Source organism: Engystomops pustulosus, chromosome 3 (assembly GCF_040894005.1).
Source record: "Engystomops pustulosus chromosome 3, aEngPut4.maternal, whole genome shotgun sequence".
Lineage (NCBI taxonomy): Eukaryota > Metazoa > Chordata > Amphibia > Anura > Leptodactylidae > Engystomops > Engystomops pustulosus.
The window spans coordinates 182,806,193-182,829,799 of NC_092413.1; the positions used below are offsets into that span (position 1 = coordinate 182,806,193).

At 42.1% G+C, this 23,607-nt stretch overlaps 1 protein-coding gene across 1 annotated transcript; it reads left to right on the forward strand.

Moving 5' to 3' along the window:
* The first annotated feature begins 1,312 nt into the window (after window positions 1-1,312).
* On the forward strand, window positions 1,313-20,627 carry LOC140122374 (diacylglycerol O-acyltransferase 2-like). The gene is made up of 9 exons (XM_072143144.1): window positions 1,313-1,482; window positions 2,795-2,899; window positions 4,770-4,860; window positions 8,178-8,285; window positions 8,779-8,849; window positions 9,266-9,470; window positions 15,265-15,439; window positions 17,477-17,679; window positions 19,890-20,627. Exons 2-9 carry the CDS (start codon window positions 2,843-2,845, stop codon window positions 20,042-20,044), a joined length of 1,065 nt encoding a protein of 354 aa, XP_071999245.1. The 5' UTR covers window positions 1,313-1,482; window positions 2,795-2,842; the 3' UTR covers window positions 20,045-20,627.
* Window positions 20,628-23,607: the final 2,980 nt, after the last annotated feature.

Here is a 23,607-nt window from a genome sequence, read left to right on the forward strand (position 1 = left end):
CTCTTAAAGGGGCCCCCACCAACCTTAATCCGGCCCTGACCATGTGCATTTAAAGGGATTATACCTATTCTGCAAGTTATCTCCTAACCAGGATAGGGTACAACAAGCTGATCAGTGAGGTCTGACTGCTTCGACTGCCACTGATCACTTGGACATGAACCCCCCCCCCCCCACACACACACACACAATCCTGAGAATGGGGTACCTTAGTTTGACCTGGCGGTATAATTTAGAGTACACTAATTTTTAAAAAATATCTTTATTATATCTTTAGATATACTCTCCACACATTTATATAAAGATATATGTCAGTATATTTCTTGGCGTATAGCTGTCATGAAAGAATGAGCAGTGGAAAAGTGATGCTGTGGTGGATCCTGCCCTGGATATGCATATCTGCATAATAATAATAATTCTTTATTTATATAGCACACATATTACGCAGCGCTACACAAAGCTTGCCAGATCGGTCCCTGACCCATGGGGCTCACAATCTAATCAACTTTCCAGTATGTTTTGGAGTGTGGGAGAAAAACGGAAACCCACGCAAACACGTAGAGAACATACAAACTCTTTGCAGATGTTGACCTGGGTGGGATTTGAACCCAGGACTCCAGCGCTGCATACAGCAGCCACCTTCACACTCCTCCATGCCCACTCAGCGTGGAGGTGGCATAAAGGGGAGAATAATCACATTACCTGCCAGTATATGCGACTGCAATATGCAACGGAATTCCAGCACAAATATCTGTGCACAATACACTACGTTATCATCAAAGTGCAAATACATGCATAAAATATGATCAAAACTGAGCATCACGCACCCCCCGCTGTAACACAGGCTTTATCTGTGTAATCCCCAGGGGATGACATTATACTGTTCTGTTTACATTGTTTTCATAGATTTTTGTATGAAACAATATATTGTGTTTCCATGAGAATGAAGCTGCAGCGAGCAAGACTCTGCGTCAGTTCTACCATAAACGTTCTTTTTTTTTAAATTATTATTTAGTACTCCGTTGGTTAAAAGGCTAAAGACAACTGATGCCAACAAGTATTTTTGTTTGCAAAAATATGCGACAAAAACCTGCACAACATATATGGGGAATTCACAACCGGTATCATTTACACAACATTCATCCCTGCCTTCAGTGGATGTAAAGAATAGACATCCAGCATTTGATTTCCTACTGGCTGAGAAACGGTTAAATCTTTTTCCTGATGCAACGGCATCGGATGAATTTCAGGCGTAGAGAAAAAAAAATTCCTTAGTCCAATCAGAAAGCGCAGAGAACAGCAAATCAGGATCCTTCTTGCATCCTGCATGTGTGAGAGGGTGTGTGGGTACCAGACAGCTCCATCTGCCTGAGATCCTGAGCCCAGGGCCATGGGGGAGATTCAGTCTGGGCACAGCTATGGATGACCCCTGCCAATGACACCCTCAGAGGACCACAGTCCAGAGTCTCCCCTATTGGGGGGAAGGTAGGTCCAGTATGGGTTATAGAGGGGGAGGACCAGCTGATCCCAGCACTGTGGCCTGTGAAGAAGTGTATCACAGAGCAGAGCTTCACGATCTCACAGCCATCCTGCTCTACAGAGTATATTGAGCTTAGAGATACATCATCATCATTATTATTATTATTATTATTATTATTATTATTATCATTATTACATGGGTTTTTTTTTGCATTGAATTACATTGTTCATGTGAATGATATCATAAATGCATTATAAGGAATGGAATAGATATAATATACAACTCATGCATTGTCCAAAACTAACACCAAGATGCAACAATACATAGGACAGCTTAGAGTGTTACAGCACAGATGAAGCATCGCTAGGTAATATTTGGTTAAAAAACATTGACACCTATTAAAATGAAATATTATTATGATATGTCTAATTTGAAGCTGTTGGACCTTATTGAAAAATCTGTACCAGGCCCCTGACTACAATGTATTATTTATAGTACTGGATCTCATAAGGAGAGGAAACAATTTAAAGGGGTTGTCCACTTGTAGCACATTCAAGCAAATTATTTATATTGTTTGTGTGATGAAAAGTTATACAAGACACCTGTGTGATATCATATGACTGGGGATTGGTGTTTTATCTATAGGAAGTAAACAGTGTATCTTCCTGTTGCATGACAGCAAGCAGAGATCTATAAAACTAAGAATTGATACAGAAAGTATATTGGGAAATTATATGACTTTTCATTACACAAACCATATCAATTATTTGCTGGAATGTGCTTAAAGTGAACAATTCCTTTAAGGTCCCTAGACCCAGGTGTGAATACACCTTCTGCACCCCCTCAAAATACATATTGGATTGGGGTACAAGTATGACATTAGTGTATTACTGATTTTATAGTAGTTTTATTGTAATTTATAAAAGATTTTTTTTTATTGAAGTATTTCAAGCAAAGGATTTTCCATAAAAGAAATAAAACACAAAACAGGAATTCCGTCCACTGCCCTATACACTCTGGAAAATAGAAATGATTCAATAATACATATTATAGAAATGTCACCTGGCAGGGGGCACACCAGACATCTCTACTGGCAGATTACCTCTATTACGATCAAAAGGATTGGGCATGTTGAAATCCAACAGCCTGATCCTTCTATCCCCTTATACTTATTGTTGGGTATAAATAACGACACTCTTATCACAATCAATAATTGCCAGTCCCACCAAAATAGGCACCAAATATTCGTCAAACTCCACTTTACCTGTGATTCATTGCCCACACAGAGTAATGTTGTTTGCCTTCTTTCTGCAACAGGTGTAGGATGTACTGACTTCTTCTATTCTGAAATTTGTGGATCTTTCCATGTGCAAATGTGTGACCAGAACCACAGCTGCCCATCAGATGGATTCCCACCAGGTGGTAAGAGCAAATCTCACATATAGTTTTAACCATGTCATGGATGGATTCCAACAGGTATCGAGAGACACTTGTAGGGCTCTTACACACATCGCAGAGGCAAAAGGGTAACATGAAGCTTCTGGGCCCCAATCTAAATTTGTACCAGGCACTTTCACTAAAATGCATTGTTTATGGCACTGTTATCTTCATATGGGTAGGAGACACCTTATGGGCCTGGTTGTGACTGCAACCTCCTAGAGCAGTGTCAGACTGGCCCACCAGAGTACCAGAGGATCCTCTGGTGGGCCCTGGCTCAACCCAATACTCAACCCAATCCAGCAGAAAACACCACCATTTGAAGGCTGCTAGAGTATATTTCCTGGGGGATAATGAAGTGTGGGCCCCCAGATATATTTCCTCTGGTGGGCCTAAGGAAACCCAGTCCGACACTGTTCTAGAGTAACAGAGGTCATCACCCTTAGAATATTGTGCAGGGGAATATGGTAAAGTATAGAACTCCCATACAGATTTTTTACCTAACAAGACCAAAAGCAGACCCTGCCTTAAAAAAATGATGAAATATTCAAAAAAATATACATTTAAAGTGTAACTTCAGGCTCATAATGATGTTTAGAAAATGGTTAAATCTCACTTCCTATTAAAAACAGACTTAAAGGAAACCTACCATTGCTCGCACGATAAAATCATGCAAGCAGACCACCCGGTAGGCTATTTAATACTGATTCCAGCACATACTTTAGTTAGGCACGGCGATCGTTAGTTTAGTTAAAAAAACCGTTTTACTTACATATGTAAATAGCCCTCCGGTGCTACCTATACGTCATCTTCGGAAGGGAGATGCCTTCCGATCTTTAATTATTCCCGCCTCCTTCGTTGCACTCGTCCTCCTTCAGGTGCCGAGAGCCGTGACGTCACCAAGCTCTCGGCACCTATCGCCAGCCGGCTGTGTGAGAGTTAGTATCTGCGCATGCGCGATAGGTGCCGAGAGCTTGGTGACGTCACGGCTCTCGGCACCTGAAGGAGGACGAGTGCAACGAAGGAGGCAGGAATAATTAAAGATCTTTTTTTACCCAAAGTTTTAACATTTTTTCTGTTCTGAAGCTACTTTTCAGACATCTTCCTCCGTAGCAGAGATGGGACAGAGTCTAACTTCTTGCTGACTTTGACCTAAAATTCCATAATGCAGTGCGTTCTCTTATAAAGGAAGGTGTAGGAGAATATCCCATGAGATTTCAACAAGTAAATCAACTTAGCTACATATAATTTGTATGTAATTACTACCCTTGCAACATTAATCACATGGAGGAGCATGGAATAAGTAGTAGAAATCAGCAGTGAAATAGTAATATTAAGTGTATTTTCTGTGCTGTGTGACAATAAGTTATAACAGCTTCCCTGCTGTGATGTCCAGGAAGTGAAGAAATTATGATAATTTTTTTGGTGCAGAGAAAGTTTTGAAGGATTGCAGAATGGGATGGATGGACATACAGGGAAAATGTGAGTCATTCTGCTATCCCTATACTTTGAAGGACACTTCTGTATCCACAGAGTTGTACGGATCCAACTACACAGCATCACATAGTTTCCCCATCTCTCCAGAGTGAGCAGGGAGCAGTAGCCTCTCTCCTCCAGCAGTTAGATTCTGTATTTTGTGTAAACACCCTATGTTTTTCCAGTTGGATTGTACTAATTATAACTGTTTCCTCTTCTTGGATTGCAATATTGATGTCCAGAAAGCACAAGGAACGATTATTCTGACACTCTCCTACCCTGGTCAATAGCACCGATATGACCAAAACACTAAAATATTGTAATCCAGATATTAAGATGAAAAATATTGGCTCAAATGGCTATCGTTTGGTTCCTGCAGAGAGAAGAGAGGCAGAAATACAACTGTACATACCGTGAACTACTGCAGACTCTTAGTGTACTGCAATGGATATTGACATTTTTGCTACTAGGTAAGTATATTCATCATTTTTTACATACCGTATTTTTTTTTACCTGTGGGTTTATCTGTTGCTTACTTTTATAGGGGGTCTCTTACCTACAAATGCACAATTAAAGGTCCATTGAACTATTATCTGGTTAACCCTTTCACGACCCGTGACGTAATAGCTTGTCACGCGTCGGCCGCGGGTGCATGGAGAGTGCTCACGGGCTGAGCCCTCTCCATATCCTGCAAGTCTTTGTTGCACATCGCCCGCGATTGGTGCTGGCACCGCGATTGGTGCTAACACCCGCGATTGGTGCTAACACCCGCGATTGGTGCTAGCACCGAGCACGGGTGTTAAACCGCACATCGCCGCCAGTAAAGCTTTAAAAAGATGGCGCATGGGTGCCGCCATCTTGTTGGAGATCGTCTCTCCCTGTGACGTCAACAGCGAGTGGCAATCAGTTGCCATGACAGCCTTGGTTCTTCCGAAGACCCGAGGCCGTCTCGTTTTAACCCTTTCATTACAATGTGCTATCAGCACATTGTAATGGATGAGGAGGAAAATCCCCATATACTGCCATACTGTAGTATGGCAGTATATGGTAGGATCCATCGGACAACCTAGGGTTAAAGTACCCTAGGGAGTCTAAAAAATATTAAAAGTAAAAATCAAAAAAAGTTAAAAAAAAAAAAAAAAGTATAGTAAAAAAACCTAAAAATTCGAATCACCCCCTTTTTCCTAGAACTGATATAAATAAAGAGTAAAAATCACAAACACATTAGGTATCGCCGCATCCGAAAATGCCCGTTCTATCAAAATATAATAACCGTTTTTCATTGCATTTAACCCCGTAACGGAAAAAAGTGCCCAAAGTTGAAAATGGCACTTAAAGTGATGAAAAAGGTCGCACAGTCCTAAAAATGGTGACACTGAAAACTTCATCAAAAGTCACAAAAAAAGATACCACCCACAGCTCCTTACAGCAAAGTATGAAAAAGTTATGGGTGCCAGAATATGGCAAAATTTAAAAAAAAATTCTACACAAGTTTTTCATTTTTGTAAATGTATGAAAACATTATAGAACCTATACAAATTTGGTATCCCCGTGATCGCAGCGACCCAAAGAACAAAGTAGACATGTCATTTGTGGCGCACAGTGAAAGACGTAAAATCCAAGCCCACAAGAAAACGCTGCAAATGCATTTTTTCACCAATTTCACAGCATTTTGAAATTTTTTTCTCGCTTCCCAGTACATGGCATGGAATAATAAATACCATCACTATGAAGTGCAATTTGTTACGCAGAAAACAAGCCATCACAGAGCTCTTTACGTGTAAAAAAAAAAAGTTATAGATTTTTGATTGTGGGAAGTGAAAAATAAAAATGAAAAAACAAAAATAGGCAAAGTCTTTAAAAGGTTAATAGAGCTTAGACATGTGTTTTGTTGTCTCAGCTGATATTGGGCCACATTTATTAAGGCCCCTTCCACACTAGCGTTGCATTTCACGTCAGGGTGCAATGCGTGAAAAACTGATGTTTTTGGCTGCGTTTTGTTCCATTTTTCCTTTTGCGTTTTTTTGCGTTTTCGGTGCGTTTTTTGCGCACGTTTTTTAAGTCAATGGGACTTTTTCAAAGGGACCATGGTTCGGGAATAAAATGTTTTATCTAATTGAAAAAGAATGTCTTCTGATAAGTTAGCAGATGTATGCAAACATCTACAATCTATTCTTCACTGTTCCGCGCGCGTATATTACCTCCCGACAAGTAAGCAGATGTGCCGAACATCTGTAATCTATTCTTCACTGTGTTCTTTACTGTGTTTTTCACTTAAATGATCCTGTGTTCACTGTGTTCACTGTTTTTATTCTATTCTTCACTGTTCTTCACTGTGTTTTTTTTAATTAAATGCTCGATCTCGAGCAGGGGAATTATTCATGTCACCTAGCAACCCATCCATTTAAAACGCATTGCACTCGCATTGCACTTGCAATGCTTGCGAGTGCAATGCATTTTTGATGCGTCTCCATAGACTTGAATGGGGCGGGAAAAACGCGCGTGAAACGCAAAAGTAGAGCATGCTGCGATTTTGACGCGCGTCAAAGCAAACGCAAGCAAGCCCGTGAAAAACGACGCAAATGAGGAAAGACCCATTGGAAACAATGGGACAGAGTGCAATGCCAGTTCTGCGCGTCAAAAGCACACGCAGAACTCGCGCGTGAAAAACGCCAGTGTGGAAGGGGCCTATGAAGAGTGAAAACTGCACTAAATGCAGTTTACCTGTGTATAGTGCAGAGGGCGCCAGATTCAGGATTTCTGGCGCCCATTCTTCATGAATCTGGCGCCCCCTGATCCGCCCCAACAGGGTGCATTACTTTTTTGGCACACCTTTAACATAGGGTGTACAACACATTTCTGTTGGACTCTGCATGTTAAATCTGGTGCACGGTCCCCCTGCAGTGCAGAAATTTGTGTCCTGTAAAGCATAGTACAGCCGCGACACAAAGGTGCCACGCCCCCGATTTGTGTCACATGAAAGCTGTCACTGTTGCGCCACAATCCGCTTGTGTGCGACAAAAACCCCTGTGCGATTCAGGGCAAATCAGAAATATTTGGGAAACCCGACACAAATGCGGGCACATTAGTAAATGTGCCCCAATGTTTCTAAATGAATCAACTACTCAAAATATTCATCACCAATATTTCATTATGGAACCTGCCCCACCACGAGAACAGGGGTTTACAGCACCCACCCCAATCTTATTCACACCAAATAAGAGAACATTGATTTGAGTGAAAGTAGTGCATGTGCCCTTTCACTCCATGTCTGTGGGATTGACCGTTAAAGTTGAGTACAGACTCTATAAATAGGTGACAAATCTCTACTACTGTGTGAATGGTAACATTAATGGAATTTTTACAAATAAGTGCTTTTTCTGAGGCAAATTTATCATTATGCATGATCTTATTCCAGTCTTTTAGAGTGTCGTAAGATTGTCCTTTGCATATATTATTTAGAAGGTGAGTTGTTAATGTCTGCAGTGGATGTGAAACAATTTAGTTACTTAGTCGCACAAAAGTTGCCAATTTTGGCTAAATATGTTCTTGTACTGAAGAACCTGAGTGGAGTTGCACAGAAATTTGCTACTTTTTGAAACGTCACAATTTGTAAATTTCCGGAGACATATGAAAAATCTGGAGTAAGTTTTCTGAAGCGAAAAGTGGGGCAAGTTGGAATTTTGAAGAAAGAAACTATGTAACTACACTGATATATCCCCCTGTATAAATTGTACTTTTTTTACAAGACTTACAATGTGTAACTTGTATTATACTGTATTTTCAGGTCCAGTTTGTGCTCTGCTGATCAGCTGGGTTGTATACAGCCAACTATGGCCTGTGTTTGCCATTTACATCATTTGGATGATCTCTGATAGGAAAACTCCAGAGAGAGGTAAGTAGTAAAATGTATAATATGGGCCCATATATGCAGTAATATAACTGGGGCAGGCTATTTACGACATAGTCTCACTTCTATTACAATTTATCTTATAAAATGTGTGGTTACCTTGTCCCTCTTTTTCATGGAGCATAGATAGGGATGTATGCCGAATCCAGGCTATATCCAATGATATTTATTGATGTTTCTGGTTAGATTGGAGGAAGACCTTTTCATTGAGCAAGTGGTATTGGATTTTTTCCCTTTAGTGGGCTGATGCTTTTGTATTTTGAGGATCCATTTTATTTTGTGTTAATGGTGGCTCGTGGTAGGTTTGGTCATTGGTTGAAGCAGAGACCACAGTAGTAGATGAGTCCTACCTTTCTTATCAATGCCTATATACTCCTCTGTATATCCTTTAATAATATTGGAAAACCCTTTAAAGATAAGTGTTAATGTTGTCTATTAATATAATGTGAATCGAATCTTATAATTATTAATTGTATAGGTGGAAGGAGATCAGTTTGGATGAGTAAATGGACCATGTGGAAACATTTTAGAGACTATTTTCCAATAAAGGTGAGTAGGAAAACGAGAGGTAACCCTAACCCAAATGGAAAAACATGAAGGAAACAGGAAATTCTCTTGAGGGGGTCAATGTAGGTTCTGTAGATGCACACACTTTTATTATTGCTATTAGCTGCCCTTTGCTATTGCAGTGCACTCCAAGAAGCCCATACCACAAGAAAATAGTAATTAAAATGCAATAAATGGATTTCACATATACCAGTTAGTCTTGTGTTCCTCTCAAAGGAGTCTACAAATTTCCTAAATGGGTCCAAAGAGATGCTTAATAATGCTAACAATACATTTTCCACCCTCAGATCCATTACAAAGAGGCAATACTATATGGAAGCTTTGTGTAGTTGATTTACACCATCTCTAAAACAGAATGCTAATAAACATTAACTCTCTTCCTCTGTTCTCACTTTCAGCTCCATAAAACTGCAGATCTGGACCCCACACACAACTACATCTTTGCCTACCACCCTCACGGCATCATGAGCATCGGAGCGTTCGGTAATTTTGGCACAGACAGCACCGGATTTACCCAAATTTTTCCCAACTTGAAGCCACACCTGACCACGTTGGCAGGAAATTTTAAGGTGCCTTTATACCGAGATTACCTACTGGCTGCAGGTAAATGTATCACTACAAAGGGGAATTGTGCGAGTACTCAAAGGCCTAACTTCACCCAAAAGTCAGAGCTAACAATACACAATTCTAGCATATGTCATACATAAACTATACCCAAAATGGGGAGGTGAGCACACATCAGTGGCGTAACTAGAAGCTGATGGGCCCCAGTGCAAAGTCTGTGCCAGGCCCCCGACTACAATGTATGGTTTATAGTAATAGTCTTCTCATATGGGAAAGTGACACCATAAGGGCCCCCTAAACCTCGGCACCCGCTCAAGACATTTCTTGCGCAGCTTCACTTATATCAAGCCGGCTTTTCAAGGAAAGGCTTGGCGTGTTAGCGCAAGACTTAGACACTGCTGGGTGACGTCACCGGCAGTCTGAAGGATACCAGGGCGGGACCTGGCACGATATGGGCGTGAATAAATTATGAGCCCATGGTGCCAGAAGGTGCTCAGGTGACACAAGCTAATATAACTTTGTCTACAATAAGGACATTCCGGGCAGTAACAAAAAGTGTTATAGAAAATGGCAGACACATGAGTTATAGGTGAGTTATAATGTATATAGTTCTCATATGGGAAAGTAACACCATAAGGGTCCCCCTAAACCTCCGCACCCACTCAAGTTACGCCACCGATCAGCATACTTAAGATGAAAGGAGTATTCAGGGTTATAGCAAGTGACCACTGATCCTTCGAATAGATTATCAGTATTAGATTGGTGGGGCGTCTGAAGTGGTGACTTTGCTTTGCTGAGGGACATATCAACTATATAATACTGGAAACCTCAATTTATCACATGACCTGTTTAAAGGAAATCGAACACTGGTTTATAGATGTATTCACCCTTAATGCTGCTAGGCAGCTCCTAGCAGAGTGAATAGAGCTATATGTTTATTAGGAGCTGAGCTCCTCGTCATGGTGGAGGCTGCATTGATAGTTGACTTTGTGGAAATTTCTCCCATCTCCCTCCTGCATCTCTGGAGCTCAGCCACAGTAATCTTGGGGGTACTTCTTTACCTCTCTCACCAAGGCTCTTTTTCCACGATTGCTAATTTTGGCTGGACTACCAGGTCGAGGTTGAAGACGAGTTGTGGTTGTCCTAAACTTCTTCCATTTAAAGATTATAGTGGCTACTGTGCTCTTAGGAACCTTAAGTGCTGCAGATATTCTTTAGTAACCATGGCCAAATCTGTGCTTTCCCACAATTCTGTCTGAGCTCCTTGGGCAGTTCCTTAGACCTTCATGTGCTCTGACATGTACCGTGAACTGTGAGGTGTTACGTATACAAATGTGTGCCTACCTACTCAAGTCCAAACAATTTAAATAAACACAGCTAAATTTTAATGAAGGAGTAGAACCATCTCAAGGAGGATCAGACGGAAATGAATAGCATGTGAGTTAAATAAGAGTGTCATAGCAAATGGATACTGAATACTTATGACCACGTGATATTTCAGTTTTTCTTGTTTGATAAAGTAGCAAAAACATCTACATTTCAGTCTTTTTTCTGTAAGGATGGGGAGCATTGTACATAAATGAGCAAGAAAATAACTTTTTTGGCTGCAATGAAACAAATGAGTGAACAATCTAAAGGGGTCTGTATACTTTACTGTATAGCTGTATTCACCCAGATGGGAGCTACCCAGCAGTATTAAAGGGCACGTGTTATAATTCACGTGTCTGCCATTTTCCTAGGTTTCTAAACACTTTTTATTACTGTCTAGAATGTCCTTAACAGAGAAATATAAAGTTATATATATAGTTATATTAATGAGCCAGGTGTGCATCACCTGTGTGCGTTTTGGCTCTGTGGGCTCATAATTTATTCACACCCATATTGTGCAGGGTCCCACCCCGGCATCCGTCAGACTGCCAGTGATGCCACCCCGCAGTCTGTAAATCTCTCGTGCACATGCTGAGACTATCCTTGCGCAGTCACTCTTATATCAAGTGGGCTTTTCAAGGAAAGTCTCGGCGCGTTAGCACGAGACTTAGACACTGCCGGATGACGTCACTGGCAGTCAGAAGGGGGACCCTGCGCAATATGGACATGAATAAATTATGAGCCCACGGTGCCAGAAGGCGCTCAGCTGACGCAAGCTAATATAAATTTATATTTCTACAATAAGGACATTCCGGGCAGTAACAAAAAGTGTTATAGAAAATGGCAGACACATGAGTTATAGGCGTCGACCATCACTATATCTGATGGTAGATGTCCTTTAAGGGAGAATACAGCTATAAATCTGTGGTAGATTTTCTTTAAGTTGATGGGTCTAAGTGGCAGTACCAAGTTCAGCCACTATACAATAGAGCAGTGATTTTCAACCATTTTTGAGCCGCGGCACACTTTTTATACTTAGAAAATCCTGGGGCACACCACCAACCAAAATAGCACAAAATGACACTAAAACATATTCCTATTATACATGTAGTTAATAATATAGATTCTAAATTTATTTTCCTCACTCAATGTGAAACCTGGGCCTGTTTCGATAAACACAAAAGGGATATCCTGGCAGGAATGGTGGAAAGACACACACGAAGCTCTTCCTCAACAGTTCTCAGTTTCTCCCTGTTTTTAGTATATGGTGCTGATTATTATGTGGCTCATATACTGCAAAATAAAGGGGTACAATGAAAAGTACTATGGCCATGAGGCCAGAGTACAAGTGCCAGCTCATATACTCAGCATATGAGCTGGTACTTGTAGTACTCCAGCCTCATGACTATAGTATTTCTCATTTTACATTTCTCATTGTTATATGCAGTATACTGCTGGAGTACTAAAAGTACCAGCTCATATGCTGAGTATTCTGCCAACAGTTCATATACTCAGGCAAAAGCTCATATAGTCAGCATTATTGGTGGGCAAACGCGAGAGTCTCTTCGCTCTCAGGATGATGCGCCACCTGAGTGAAGTTGGCCCCCCCACCTTGTTCAAATCAAACAAAATTGGTGTCAAACGTTTTTGCTACGTTTGTGCTGGTTTGTGCAGCAAAAGTTTTCATTTGTGCCGCTATCGTTTTTAAGATTTTAATGAAAGTTTCCAGAGGTCATCAGAGGTCAACCAGCCCCCCCCCCACATTGCCCAAACAAAGCTGGTACCAATCAATTCTGCTACGTTTGTGCTGCTCAAATTTTTGTTTGTGCTGTTTTTGTTTTGAATATGTGAACAAAAAATGAATGGTCAAAAGTTCAAGCAGCCCCCCCACATTAACCGAATCGAACAAAAAATTTTCGTTTGTGCCGCTATAATTTTTAATATATTCATACTTTTTTCCAGAGGTCATCAGAGTTCATTTCTTCCAAAGTACAATGTGTTTGCTAACTCCCCCTGGTGATCAAACCAGGGAAGTGTCACTAGGTTTGTTTTTTATCAGTTCATCCTAAACACCTTTAACCTATGTAAACACCTGAACATACCTTAAAAATGATAGCGGCACAAATGAAAATTTTTGCTGCACAAACATAGCACTAACGTTTGACACCAGTTTTGTTTGATTCGGTTAATGTGGGGGGGGGCTAGTTGAACTTTTGACCTTTAATTTTTTGTTCATTTATTCAAAACAAAAGCAGCACAAACAAAAAATTGAGCAGCACAAACGTAGCAGAATTGTTCGGCACCAGTTTGGTTTGGGCAATGTGGGGGGGCTGGTTAACCTCTGATGACCTCTGGAAACTTTCATGAATATCTTAAAAACGATAGCGGCACAAACGAACATTTCTGCTGCACAAACCAGCACAAACGTAGCACAAATGTTTGACACCAATTTTGTTTGATTTAGACAAGGTGGGGGGGCAACTTCACTCAGGTTGATGCGCCGGCCTCGGTGATGTCATTTTGTCGCGCGAGGTTCAAAGCTTGCGCATGTGTTATTGTACAAGTCTCCTACATTGTAAGAAGCCGTGACTGCGCATCACTGTGCATTGCCGGGAAACAAAACACAGGGGGCACCATAGTTTGGTGAACTTTCCCCGCGGCACACCCGATCATATGCCACGGCACACTGGTTGAAAATCACTGCAATAGAGGACAATGGGGGTCATTTACTAAGGGCCCGAATCGCGGTTTTTCGTTGGGTTGCCGAAAATTACCGATTTGCGCCGAATTGCCCCGGGTTTTTTGCGCACGCAATCGGATTGTGGGGCATCGCCGTACACGCGGCGGAAATCGGGGTCGTGGCCATCGGAAAACCTGACGGATTCGGAAAAACCGCCATATTTTTTTTTTAAAATGTGTTTCTCGACACGCACTTACCTGCACCCACAGCTTGGAGAACTTCAGTGAACTCCAACGGACTTCAGTGCTGCAGCGACACCTGGTGGACATCGGGCGCACTACCTTAGTGAATTGCCGAAGACCCGAATCAGCGTCGGAGAACCCGCCGCTGCATCACGAATGCAGTAAATGTGCCCCATTGTACATGATAGGAAGAGAAAGTAGCACTCGTCTGATTGTTGTGTAAAGGAGGAGAAAATATTCAGGGTTTTATTATTAAAATGTTTTTAATGAAACAAAACTAATTATTCTTTGTCAAAGATGATTTCTTTTGTTAAAAATTAGCTTGAATTACAGGATAGATTGTAAGCGCCACATTTATTTGTATTAGTCCGCTGCTTCACCAGTGCTATTGCCCCCATGGTCTCTTCCAGCCTTTGTGTATAGCAGTGCTGACACGTCATAGCTCATGACTGCAGCTGGCACCACACACTGGCCTCAGCAGTCATCTGATTTACGTGCTGAGATCACCCCTGAGGCCAGTGGATGCATCACCTCGGTAACTAGCATGTAAACAAGGATTAGAGAAGGAAAGCTGCAGCGTTGTTCCTGGAACAGTGTGGGATTTACCATACAAGAAATGTTTTGTTTTTTTGTAGTTTTTTTTTTAATTTTATATAACTACATATTCTGCTGACAGTTCTTTTCTTCTGTTTTCAATTTTTGGAATTCCACAAAAATAGTTGTGGTTATGTTAGGTTCACATCTGTGCTTGTTATTTCTATAATGGAGCAGAATGACAAACATAACATAAAATATGGATTTGTTTATAATGGTTTGTTGGGTTTCTGTTTGGTCGTTTGTCATTTTGTTTGGGACCTGTGACAGAGGGAGGTACAGACTCAGTCTATGCTTGTGTTCACATCTGTGTTCTAGGCTTGGGCAGGAGTCCCTGTTGTTGATTCCATTGAAAAAATGAAAAAGGAAATGGACCTCATTGGGGCAGATTTACTTACCCGGTCCTGTCGCGATCCCGCGGTGCGTTGTCCGACGAGGATTCGGGTCTGCCGCGATTCACTAAGGTCGTGCGCCAGAGTTCCTGCATCCGTCGCTTCTGGGCCGATGTCCGCCGGAGTTCACCTGCTTCTTCCCGGTGCTTGTAAGTTGCGACACATTTCTAAATCTTAAATCCCGCGCGTTGTCCGAATCCGTCGGGTTGTCAGATGGCCTGGCCCCCAGATTTCATGGCGCGTTCAAGCCTGCGCTGATGCTCCAAAATTCGATCGAGTGCGCCAAAATCCCGGGGCAATTCAGCGCAAAATGGAATTTGTTGGGAAACCATGACGAAAATGCCCTCTGCGGACCCTTAGTAAATGAGCCCCATCGTGTTCAAGGGGTCTTCAACACACAATAGATGTGGCTGTTCTATACTTGTAGTTGTAGTTCTCTAATGCATTACAATACAATGTACATGGCAGATGTTATGTCATGGGCATGTGGGCAGAAGGTAAGTTGCCATAAACAATTATTGTGTCTCAGATTTTTTTGTTGTTGATTTTGGTGACAGGAATGTGCTCAGTGGCCCACTCCTCCATCGATTACCTATTATCCAGCCAACGTCCTGGTAATGCAGTAGTTATTGTCATAGGAGGAGCGGCAGAGGCATTAAACTGCTCCAGGAACAAACATATACTGACCTTGAAAAGACGAAAGGGGTTTATCAAGAAGGCCCTCACTCATGGGTGAGTAACCAATGCCAACTACTAATCATATGTGCAAACTTATACCAGAGCTACATGAGTTATGGACATTGCGCAGAATGAAATCTCTGTCCTCGAAAAAAGGCAAATTAAGTGTGAACACAAGCTGATCTATATCTGCTAAATCCACTCTTGTATGGTATTAAGATTAGAGCAGTGACCTTATGAGACTTTGATAGGAAAGCTGTACTGTGTCTTATTCCTAGAATAATGAGATTTCTGTTTAAAGTTTACCTAACCGCTCATCTGATTTTGCACGAATCAGTAGTCCCTTGTGTTAATATTAGGGACACAAACATTTTTTTTTTTTAAACATTAAAGGAAATCTGCCATAAAAATCATGCATGATAGACACTTACTTACTAGATCCAGGCAATGTGACTATGGTAATCTTCTTATCCATCGCCTCCTTCCTTCTAAAATTAAGCTAATGAGCCCATCTCTGCTGCAGATTCACAGGCTGTTACACTGTATAGCAGCACTTCCTTCCCCCAACTATGTACTGAAACTTCCTCTGCTGCAGTGAGATTACATCAGGTAGAGGGATGAGGAATGTGCTAAGAGAGCAGAGGGGGAGACACTGAAACAGCTTGTGTAGCTACAGCACAGAGGGGCTGTGGTAACACCCATCCAGAGCCATTGAGGCTCATTAGCATAATTTTAAAGGTTGATTTTAAAAGGACGGAGGCCATGGATAACAAATATAAGAAGATTTCCACAGTCTCAGTGTCTGGATCTATGGGGATCTATCCTCCTCTGCAGTCTGTATCCATAATGTCCAGGTTTTCCGAGCTACTGGGTAGAGACCTAGCTGTTGTAACCTACTCCTCCCCCGCCATCTTCATAGAGCTCCTATATTATCTCTTTTGTAGGCTTCTGTCTGTCTTGCTAATGAGATAGAATTGAGGAGAAAGTTCAGAGAGAAACTTGTTTTATATGAAAAAACTGAAGAAACATTCACTATATTGTTACAACGTGTAGCAATGAAAAAGCATTGACATGTGAAATCATATAAGTTAACTCGTTTCAGCAGGTTTTGGTATCTCACTGTAAATATCTGGAATATGTAATTAGGAAATGCAATTCAAGTTGTAGCAATTAATCAGTTGAAAACATAAACCAGGTAATAAAGTTATACAGGCAGTCCCCGGGTTACATACAAGATGGGGTCCAGAGGTTTGTTCTTCAGTTGAATTTGTATGTAAGTCGAAATTGTATATTTTATAATTGTAGATCCAGACAAAAAAAAAATTTCTCCCAGTGACAACTGGAGTTTAAACATTTTTTTGCTGTAATGGGACCAAAGATTATCAATAAAGCTTCATTACAGACACCTTACAGCTGATCATTGCTGCCTGGGACTATAGTAAAGCATCCAGAAAGCTCCACCAGAGGTCTGAGGGGTCTGTCTGTAACTATGGGTTGTCTGTAAGTTGGGTGTCCTTAAGTAGGGGACCGCCTGTATATACTATGCTATAGGTTACATAAGTGTGAGGCTGTAGTCTAGAACTGACCGTTCACACTTCATTCTGCATACAGAACCACCCCAGGGTCCCAGTTGCAGTGTTGGCCTTGCTAATCAGAGTATCAGGGGATCTAGGGCCTCCATCTCCGGATTGATACTACAAGCAGTAAAGCATTTATGTACATTTAAAGCCGTTGTCTGGGAAAAAAATATATAAAAAGTACAAAGCAGACTGTATAAAAACAAAACCTACTATTACCGATCCTGCGTTTCTTTACTTCCTGTTGTCTCTCAACACTCACAGGAAATGCATAGAGACGACCGCTCAGCCAGTTACATTTCACCCAGCTTTATTGTCATTCATTTTTGTCCTCTAGAATTTCTAACATGAACAGTAGACCAAGAAATAAAACACTTTGCAAGAATGGACTTATTTCTATATATCTTTGGAGGGGACAGGATTAAGTTGAATTGTAGATCTCGTCCTTTGTCTTGATTGATCGTGTAAATGAAATGCAGTCTGTGAGCACTGTGAAACAATGTACCTCTTGTAGGGCATCCTTGGTTCCTGTGTACTCCTTTGGGGAGAATGAAGTACTTGAGCAATATCATTTTGAACCAGGAAGTTGGAAAAGGACCTTACAAAAAACATTCCAGCAATGGATCGGCTTTGCGCCTTGTATCTTCTTTGGACAAGGGATCCTCTCTAGTTCTTCCAAAGGAATAATGCCGCTTCGTAAAGCCATCAACACCGTGGGTAAGCACCGTCTTAATACCTACAGTTTATAGTTCTTATAAAATACCATATTTTTCTGCCTATAAGATGCATCTTAGTATAAGATTCAGATTAAGTCATCCAAAAAAAGGAAAAATATAGTTGACACCAATTTAAAATTCCCTGTTGGTCACACCCAAGCATTGTACACACAGCACTGCTACAGCCATTCTCTTACACACAGCTGTGCCACATCCGTTCACTCACACACAGCTGTGCCACATCCGTTCACTCACACACAGCTGTGCCACATCCGTTCACTCACACACAGCTGTGCCACATCCGTTCACTCACACACAGCTGTGCCACATCCGTTCACTCACACACAGCTGTGCCACATCCGTTCACTCACACACAGCTCTGCCACATCCGTTCACTCACACACAGCTCTGCCACATCCGTTCACTCACACACAGCTCTGCCACATCCGTTCACTCACACACAGCTCTGCCACATCCGTTCACTCACACACAGCTCTGCCACATCCGTTCACTCACACACAGCTCTGCCACATCCGTTCACTCACACACAGCTCTGCCACATCCGTTCACTCACACACAGCTCTGCCACATCCGTTCACTCACACACAGCTCTGCCACATCCGTTCACTCACACACAGCTCTGCCACATCCGTTCACTCACACACAGCTCTGCCACATCCGTTCACTCACACACAGCTCTGCCACATCCGTTCACTCACACACAGCTCTGCCACATCCGTTCACTCACACACAGCTCTGCCACATCCGTTCACTCACACACAGCTCTGCCACATCCGTTCACTCACACACAGCTCTGCCACATCCGTTCACTCACACACAGCTCTGCCACATCCGTTCACTCACACACAGCTCTGCCACATCCGTTCACTCACACACAGCTCTGCCACATCCGTTCACTCACACACAGCTCTGCCACATCCGTTCACTCACACACAGCTCTGCCACATCCGTTCACTCACACACAGCTCTGCCACATCTGTTCACTCACACACAGCTCTGCCACATCTATTCACTCACACACAGCTCTGCCACATCTATTCACTCACACACAGCTCTGCCACATCTATTCACTCACACAAACATACAGCTTTGCTACAGGATTCAATCACACACAGCTCTGCCACATCTATTCACTCACACAAACACACAGCTTTGCTACAGGATTCAATCACACACCTCTTGCTACATTCACTCACTCTGGTCGGCTAAAAACAATCATACACATGAACACACTCAACACTACTACATCCATATACATATAGCTTGTCTCCATACACAGTCCCAGTAGCAACTTTTTTATGGCCCCATTAGTGAGCCGGCTCATTTGTGTGAACAACCTCAGCCGTCTAACCTCAGTGAGCCAATAGCTCACCGAACCTAGCCCCTAAAAGGCTCACCACACCCCATTTAACCGGCTAAAATCGGTTTAAAAGAGGTGTGGTGTGACTGACTGGCCTGTGGCTCCTTATTATATATTTAATAGGGAGCCGTTCAGGAGCCAGAAGAGCCGGCTCTTCTTAGTGAGCAGAGGCTAATGAGCCAGATCACTAAGAAGAGCTGGAATTCTCATCACTTGGCCCCATCTCCTGGCAGCATGAAAGGGTTTAAGGACCTTACAGTGATGCAGGCAGCATGTCATCAGTCACATGCTTCTCCATCACTCTAGATCCAGCATGAATACTCATATATATATATGCAATCCCTTATTTGTCTGGAATGGAAATGCAGCAGGTAGATCAGAATATGCACTAATAAACACAAAGTAATATAAAATACAGTTAAAAAAGTGAAGAATGGAGGTTTAACGTATCAGTTCAAAATCCCATTGACATCAACATAAATATTACATAAGGTTAGTTTTGTCATGGATCCATACTTTTTTTTTTTTTTTTTCCAAGTACTGCAGCCACCATAATTTTTTCTGTCCAAAAAACGCATAGATAACAGATCCCTGCCTAAATGGAACATTATAGATGCAATAAGATTGATGTCAATGGGATTTTTAAGTGATAAGTGTTAAACCTCAATTCTTAATTTTTTTAACGGATTTAAGGAATGGAGGGAAGGAACAGTAGTATGAAGGGAGCATTAGGTGTGTTTTCTTTTAAAGGTATAAAACCTTGGCACCAGGTGACACCTCTGACTGTTGTGGAGATATCTCCTAAACTGAACCTCTGTTTTGCTTTTCAGTGGGTAAACCTATCCCTGTGCCTAAAATTGAAAATCCTTCAGAGCAACAGGTGGACACGTATCACGCTCTCTACGTAAAAAGTCTACAAGAACTTTTTAATGATCACAAAGAACAATTCGGTCTTCAGCAAAGTGACTCTTTAGTACTGATATGAGAACGGAGTTTATAAACTAACTGGACCAAAATCCCACATAGCACTGATGATGGACATGACTGCCTATAGCATCAGGATATGTCAGAGTGTCCACTGCATAGCACCTGGTAACTGAGACAATCTGAGGAACTGTATAGTCCACGCCTTAAAGGGAACTTGTAAGGGGAAATTGGGACACTAAACCACCAGCAGGTTCTTATGGCTATACCCACAGTCACTAAACATATTCTACTAATGCTAAGTATTAGGGTGTTTTATGAAACATCCCCCGCAGCTGACAGCTATACTGTAGACCTTTTTGAAACACTAACTTACCAGTTTATAGAGACATGCTGGAGGTTTGGTGGATTTAGTCAAGTTCCCTTTAAGAAATAAAGGTGGAATATTAAGAAACATCTTTAACGAAAATCTGATCTGTTCATGCGACCCATGACAAGTCTTCCAGGAACAGGTGACATTATAGCAGTGTTTTTTGACCATGGACTGTTACTTAGGTCAGGAAGACATATGGGATGAATGTAAATTGTGTTATAACACACTCTGTATAATCAACTTTGGAATAAAGAATGAATGTACCATGTTATCAGAATGCATTCTCTGTCATTTTTTTGTCCAGTTTTTCTCCCAAATTTTCATGATTTTACAGCAAACCAGTTACCTCGAAAATGCAGGCAGCATGTTATAGAGGGGGATGAACTAAACATATTGGATAGGTTACCAAATGTGATAAGCATAAAAACTGCTGGCAAGACACAACTGGTATGAACACACCCATAGTAACACATAGAAGTGACTATTCTTAGGATTTAATGCTTGGCTTGCGCCATTCTTCACTAATTTAAGAATACATTGTTGTCTAATAAGCACTAACACCTGTCACTAGGAATGTAATTTCTAGCTGGTGACAGGTCCCAATAGCCTATGCTATGCTGATCATAAAAATGCCTTTTTCGGCATACTGAATACTGGCACTACTTCATAAAACTTTATTTCTCGTTACTTTGCTCCTTGCCAGCAGCTTGTGGTGAGTCCTGGGGGAGGGGCAGCTGCAGCCTGCGTGTCTCTGTGTCTCCTTGATGCATTCTTCCTCTCTTCCAAACCATCCCCCTATCTCCCCTGCCTGCTCAATGAGACTGACACAGACAAACATTGGCTGCAGCTGCTCCCACTACCTGGGACTCAACACATGCTGCTGGTAGGGAGCCAGGTAATGTGAAATTACACTCCTGATGACAGGTTCCCTTTAATACACAGGCAGAGGTGAGGTGTTAAGGAGCCAATCAGACACAAAGCCTCCTTTACAACAGTAAACTTCTACTGTCAAAGTCAATAGTGACAAGTCATAACAATAACATATCAGACATTAGCAGCTTGTTGACAGTTTCCAAGTAGCAACTGGATGCGAGGTGAAAATTGACCGCATAAAATAACATAAAATGGTCGTAATGAGGATTTCTTCTCAAAGAATATGACTGGTGTAAATGGAACTGGTAAACTGTCATATGTAATCTCATCTGGATAAGGAGTCGCCTTCTCAAAGAGGTGGAAAAGTCTCAAAATTAATCAGTGAAAGTCTTTTAATGGCATATAGATAAATAATATACAGTGGACCCTTGGATTCCGAGCATAATTCATTCCAGGAACATGCTTGTAATCCAAATCGCTCATATATCAAAGCAAGTTTTCCCATAGGAAAAAAATGAATCGTGGGCAATTCATTCCAGACCACAAAAATATTTAGTCATGTGTAGTATAACATCTAGCCCCTTTATTCCTTCTACTTCTTCAATATTGTGTTATACAATTTTGTGAGAGACAGAAGTACAGTACAGTAGAGGGTGCGGAGGGCCCAAATAAGGCTTGTGTTCTAAAATTTTGTTCTACAAATTTTGTAAAACGCAAGCTTGTCTTGTCTTGTTGCAGACCAAGCAAAACTTGTAATCCAACGCTCTACCATATTTAGGCTCCATTCAGACGAACATGTGCCCGCTGTACCATATAGTACTGTAGCACGGCGCTGCTCATCTCCCCCCCCCCCCCAATGGAGATGCATGGCGCACGGCGCCGTAATGCGGAAAAAGATAGGACGTGTCCTATATTTTCCATGGGTGCGTATCGGTACAGTCCCCCAATGGGACAAATATATGACCCCCAACGACCGTGTGAATGTAACCTAAGGTTTACTTTAAAAATACCATCACCATTTACAAGTATTTATTATAAAATATGAATATTGTAGGTTCTTTTACTGACTTAGGCTACATTTACACGGCCGTTGGGGGACGTAAATACACAGCTCCATAATATTAAATACGTATCTCTGTATTTACGGTGACCAACCCAGGGCAGATACTGACACTTTATGTAAATGTCCCCCATTGAGCACATAATGATAATGTATAGCTAATGTAGGCAAAAGAAAGATAATGAAGTAAAAACAGCTCAACTTGAGTGGACCCGACCAGGCCACTGAAACGCCTATACAGACCAGGCATAGACAAACGGGGGCAAGAGGACAAAGTTAGGTTTCCCAGAAGGGTTGGGATGAGATGAAGGGGGGTGTTTGGATGCAACAATTTAAGCAGTTGTTGCGATTGGGATTGGTGCCGCCAGCGGTCAACCAAGTGCTCTTGGCAGGCCAGGTCAACATCTGCAGAGAATTTGTATGTTCTCTCTGTGTTTCCATGGGTTTCCTCCGGTTCCCCCCCCCACTCCCAACACTGCTAAACATACTGGTGGGTTGATTAGATTGTGAGCCCCATTGGGGACAGGGACTGATCTGGCAAGTTCTGTATAGCGCTGCATAATCTGTGTGCGCTATATAAATAAAGAATTATTATTAGTATTGTCACGAGTGCTCCTGCGACCCTCCTCTCGGGTCACAGGCCCATCCGTGTGACTCCCTGTGCCCCCTCAGCTGTGCGGCAGGCTCACTCACCTGTCCGCAATCCAGCGCTGTCTCCCGCAATCCAACACGCGTCCCCGCCTCCTAGGTCGACATCTTGAGATTTAAAGGGCCAGTGCGCCGCTAACTGGCAATGTCCACCTGGCTATCTAAGAAATAGGGAGCCTCATCCATCTAGCCAGCCGGATCTTTGTGCTTCCATGCCATTGAGAAAGCTGTGTTCCTTGCCCTGTGCGTTTAGACTGATTTCCCGTTGTGACCCCGGTTCTGTTCCTCACCTTGCTTCTCTGCTGCCTGCAATGACCTTCTGCTTTGCCTCTAATGTTGAACCTGCGCTGCCTGTCTCGACCTCACTGCCTATCCCCGACCACGATTCTGCCTCACGACTCTGTACCTCGCCTTGGCCGCCACCGCAGACAAAGTCACACCTATGGAGCGACCTGGTGATACCACGCCACAACATGTCCAACTCGCTTTGCGGCAGGCTCTGATGAAAACCGGGTACCACTTAGACTCCGCTCTCAGTTGTCAGCTTACTTTATTGCCCACGGTGGTACAATGGGTCCACTACCCCTGAATCCTGACAATTATTATAAGGTGAGCCAAATATTATGGAACATCTCATATTTGCCTAGATCGCTAGCTCTCAGCTCCTACA

Coding starts and splice junctions, on each gene's coding strand:
- LOC140122374 (XM_072143144.1), top strand. CDS start 2,843: ATGTGCAAATGTGTGACCAGAACCACAGCTGCCCATCAGATGGATTCC. Junction 4,861..8,177: donor ATTGACATTTTTGCTACTAG/GTAAGTATATTC, acceptor CTGTATTTTCAG/GTCCAGTTTGTGCTCTGCTG. Junction 8,286..8,778: donor TAGGAAAACTCCAGAGAGAG/GTAAGTAGTAAA, acceptor TTAATTGTATAG/GTGGAAGGAGATCAGTTTGG.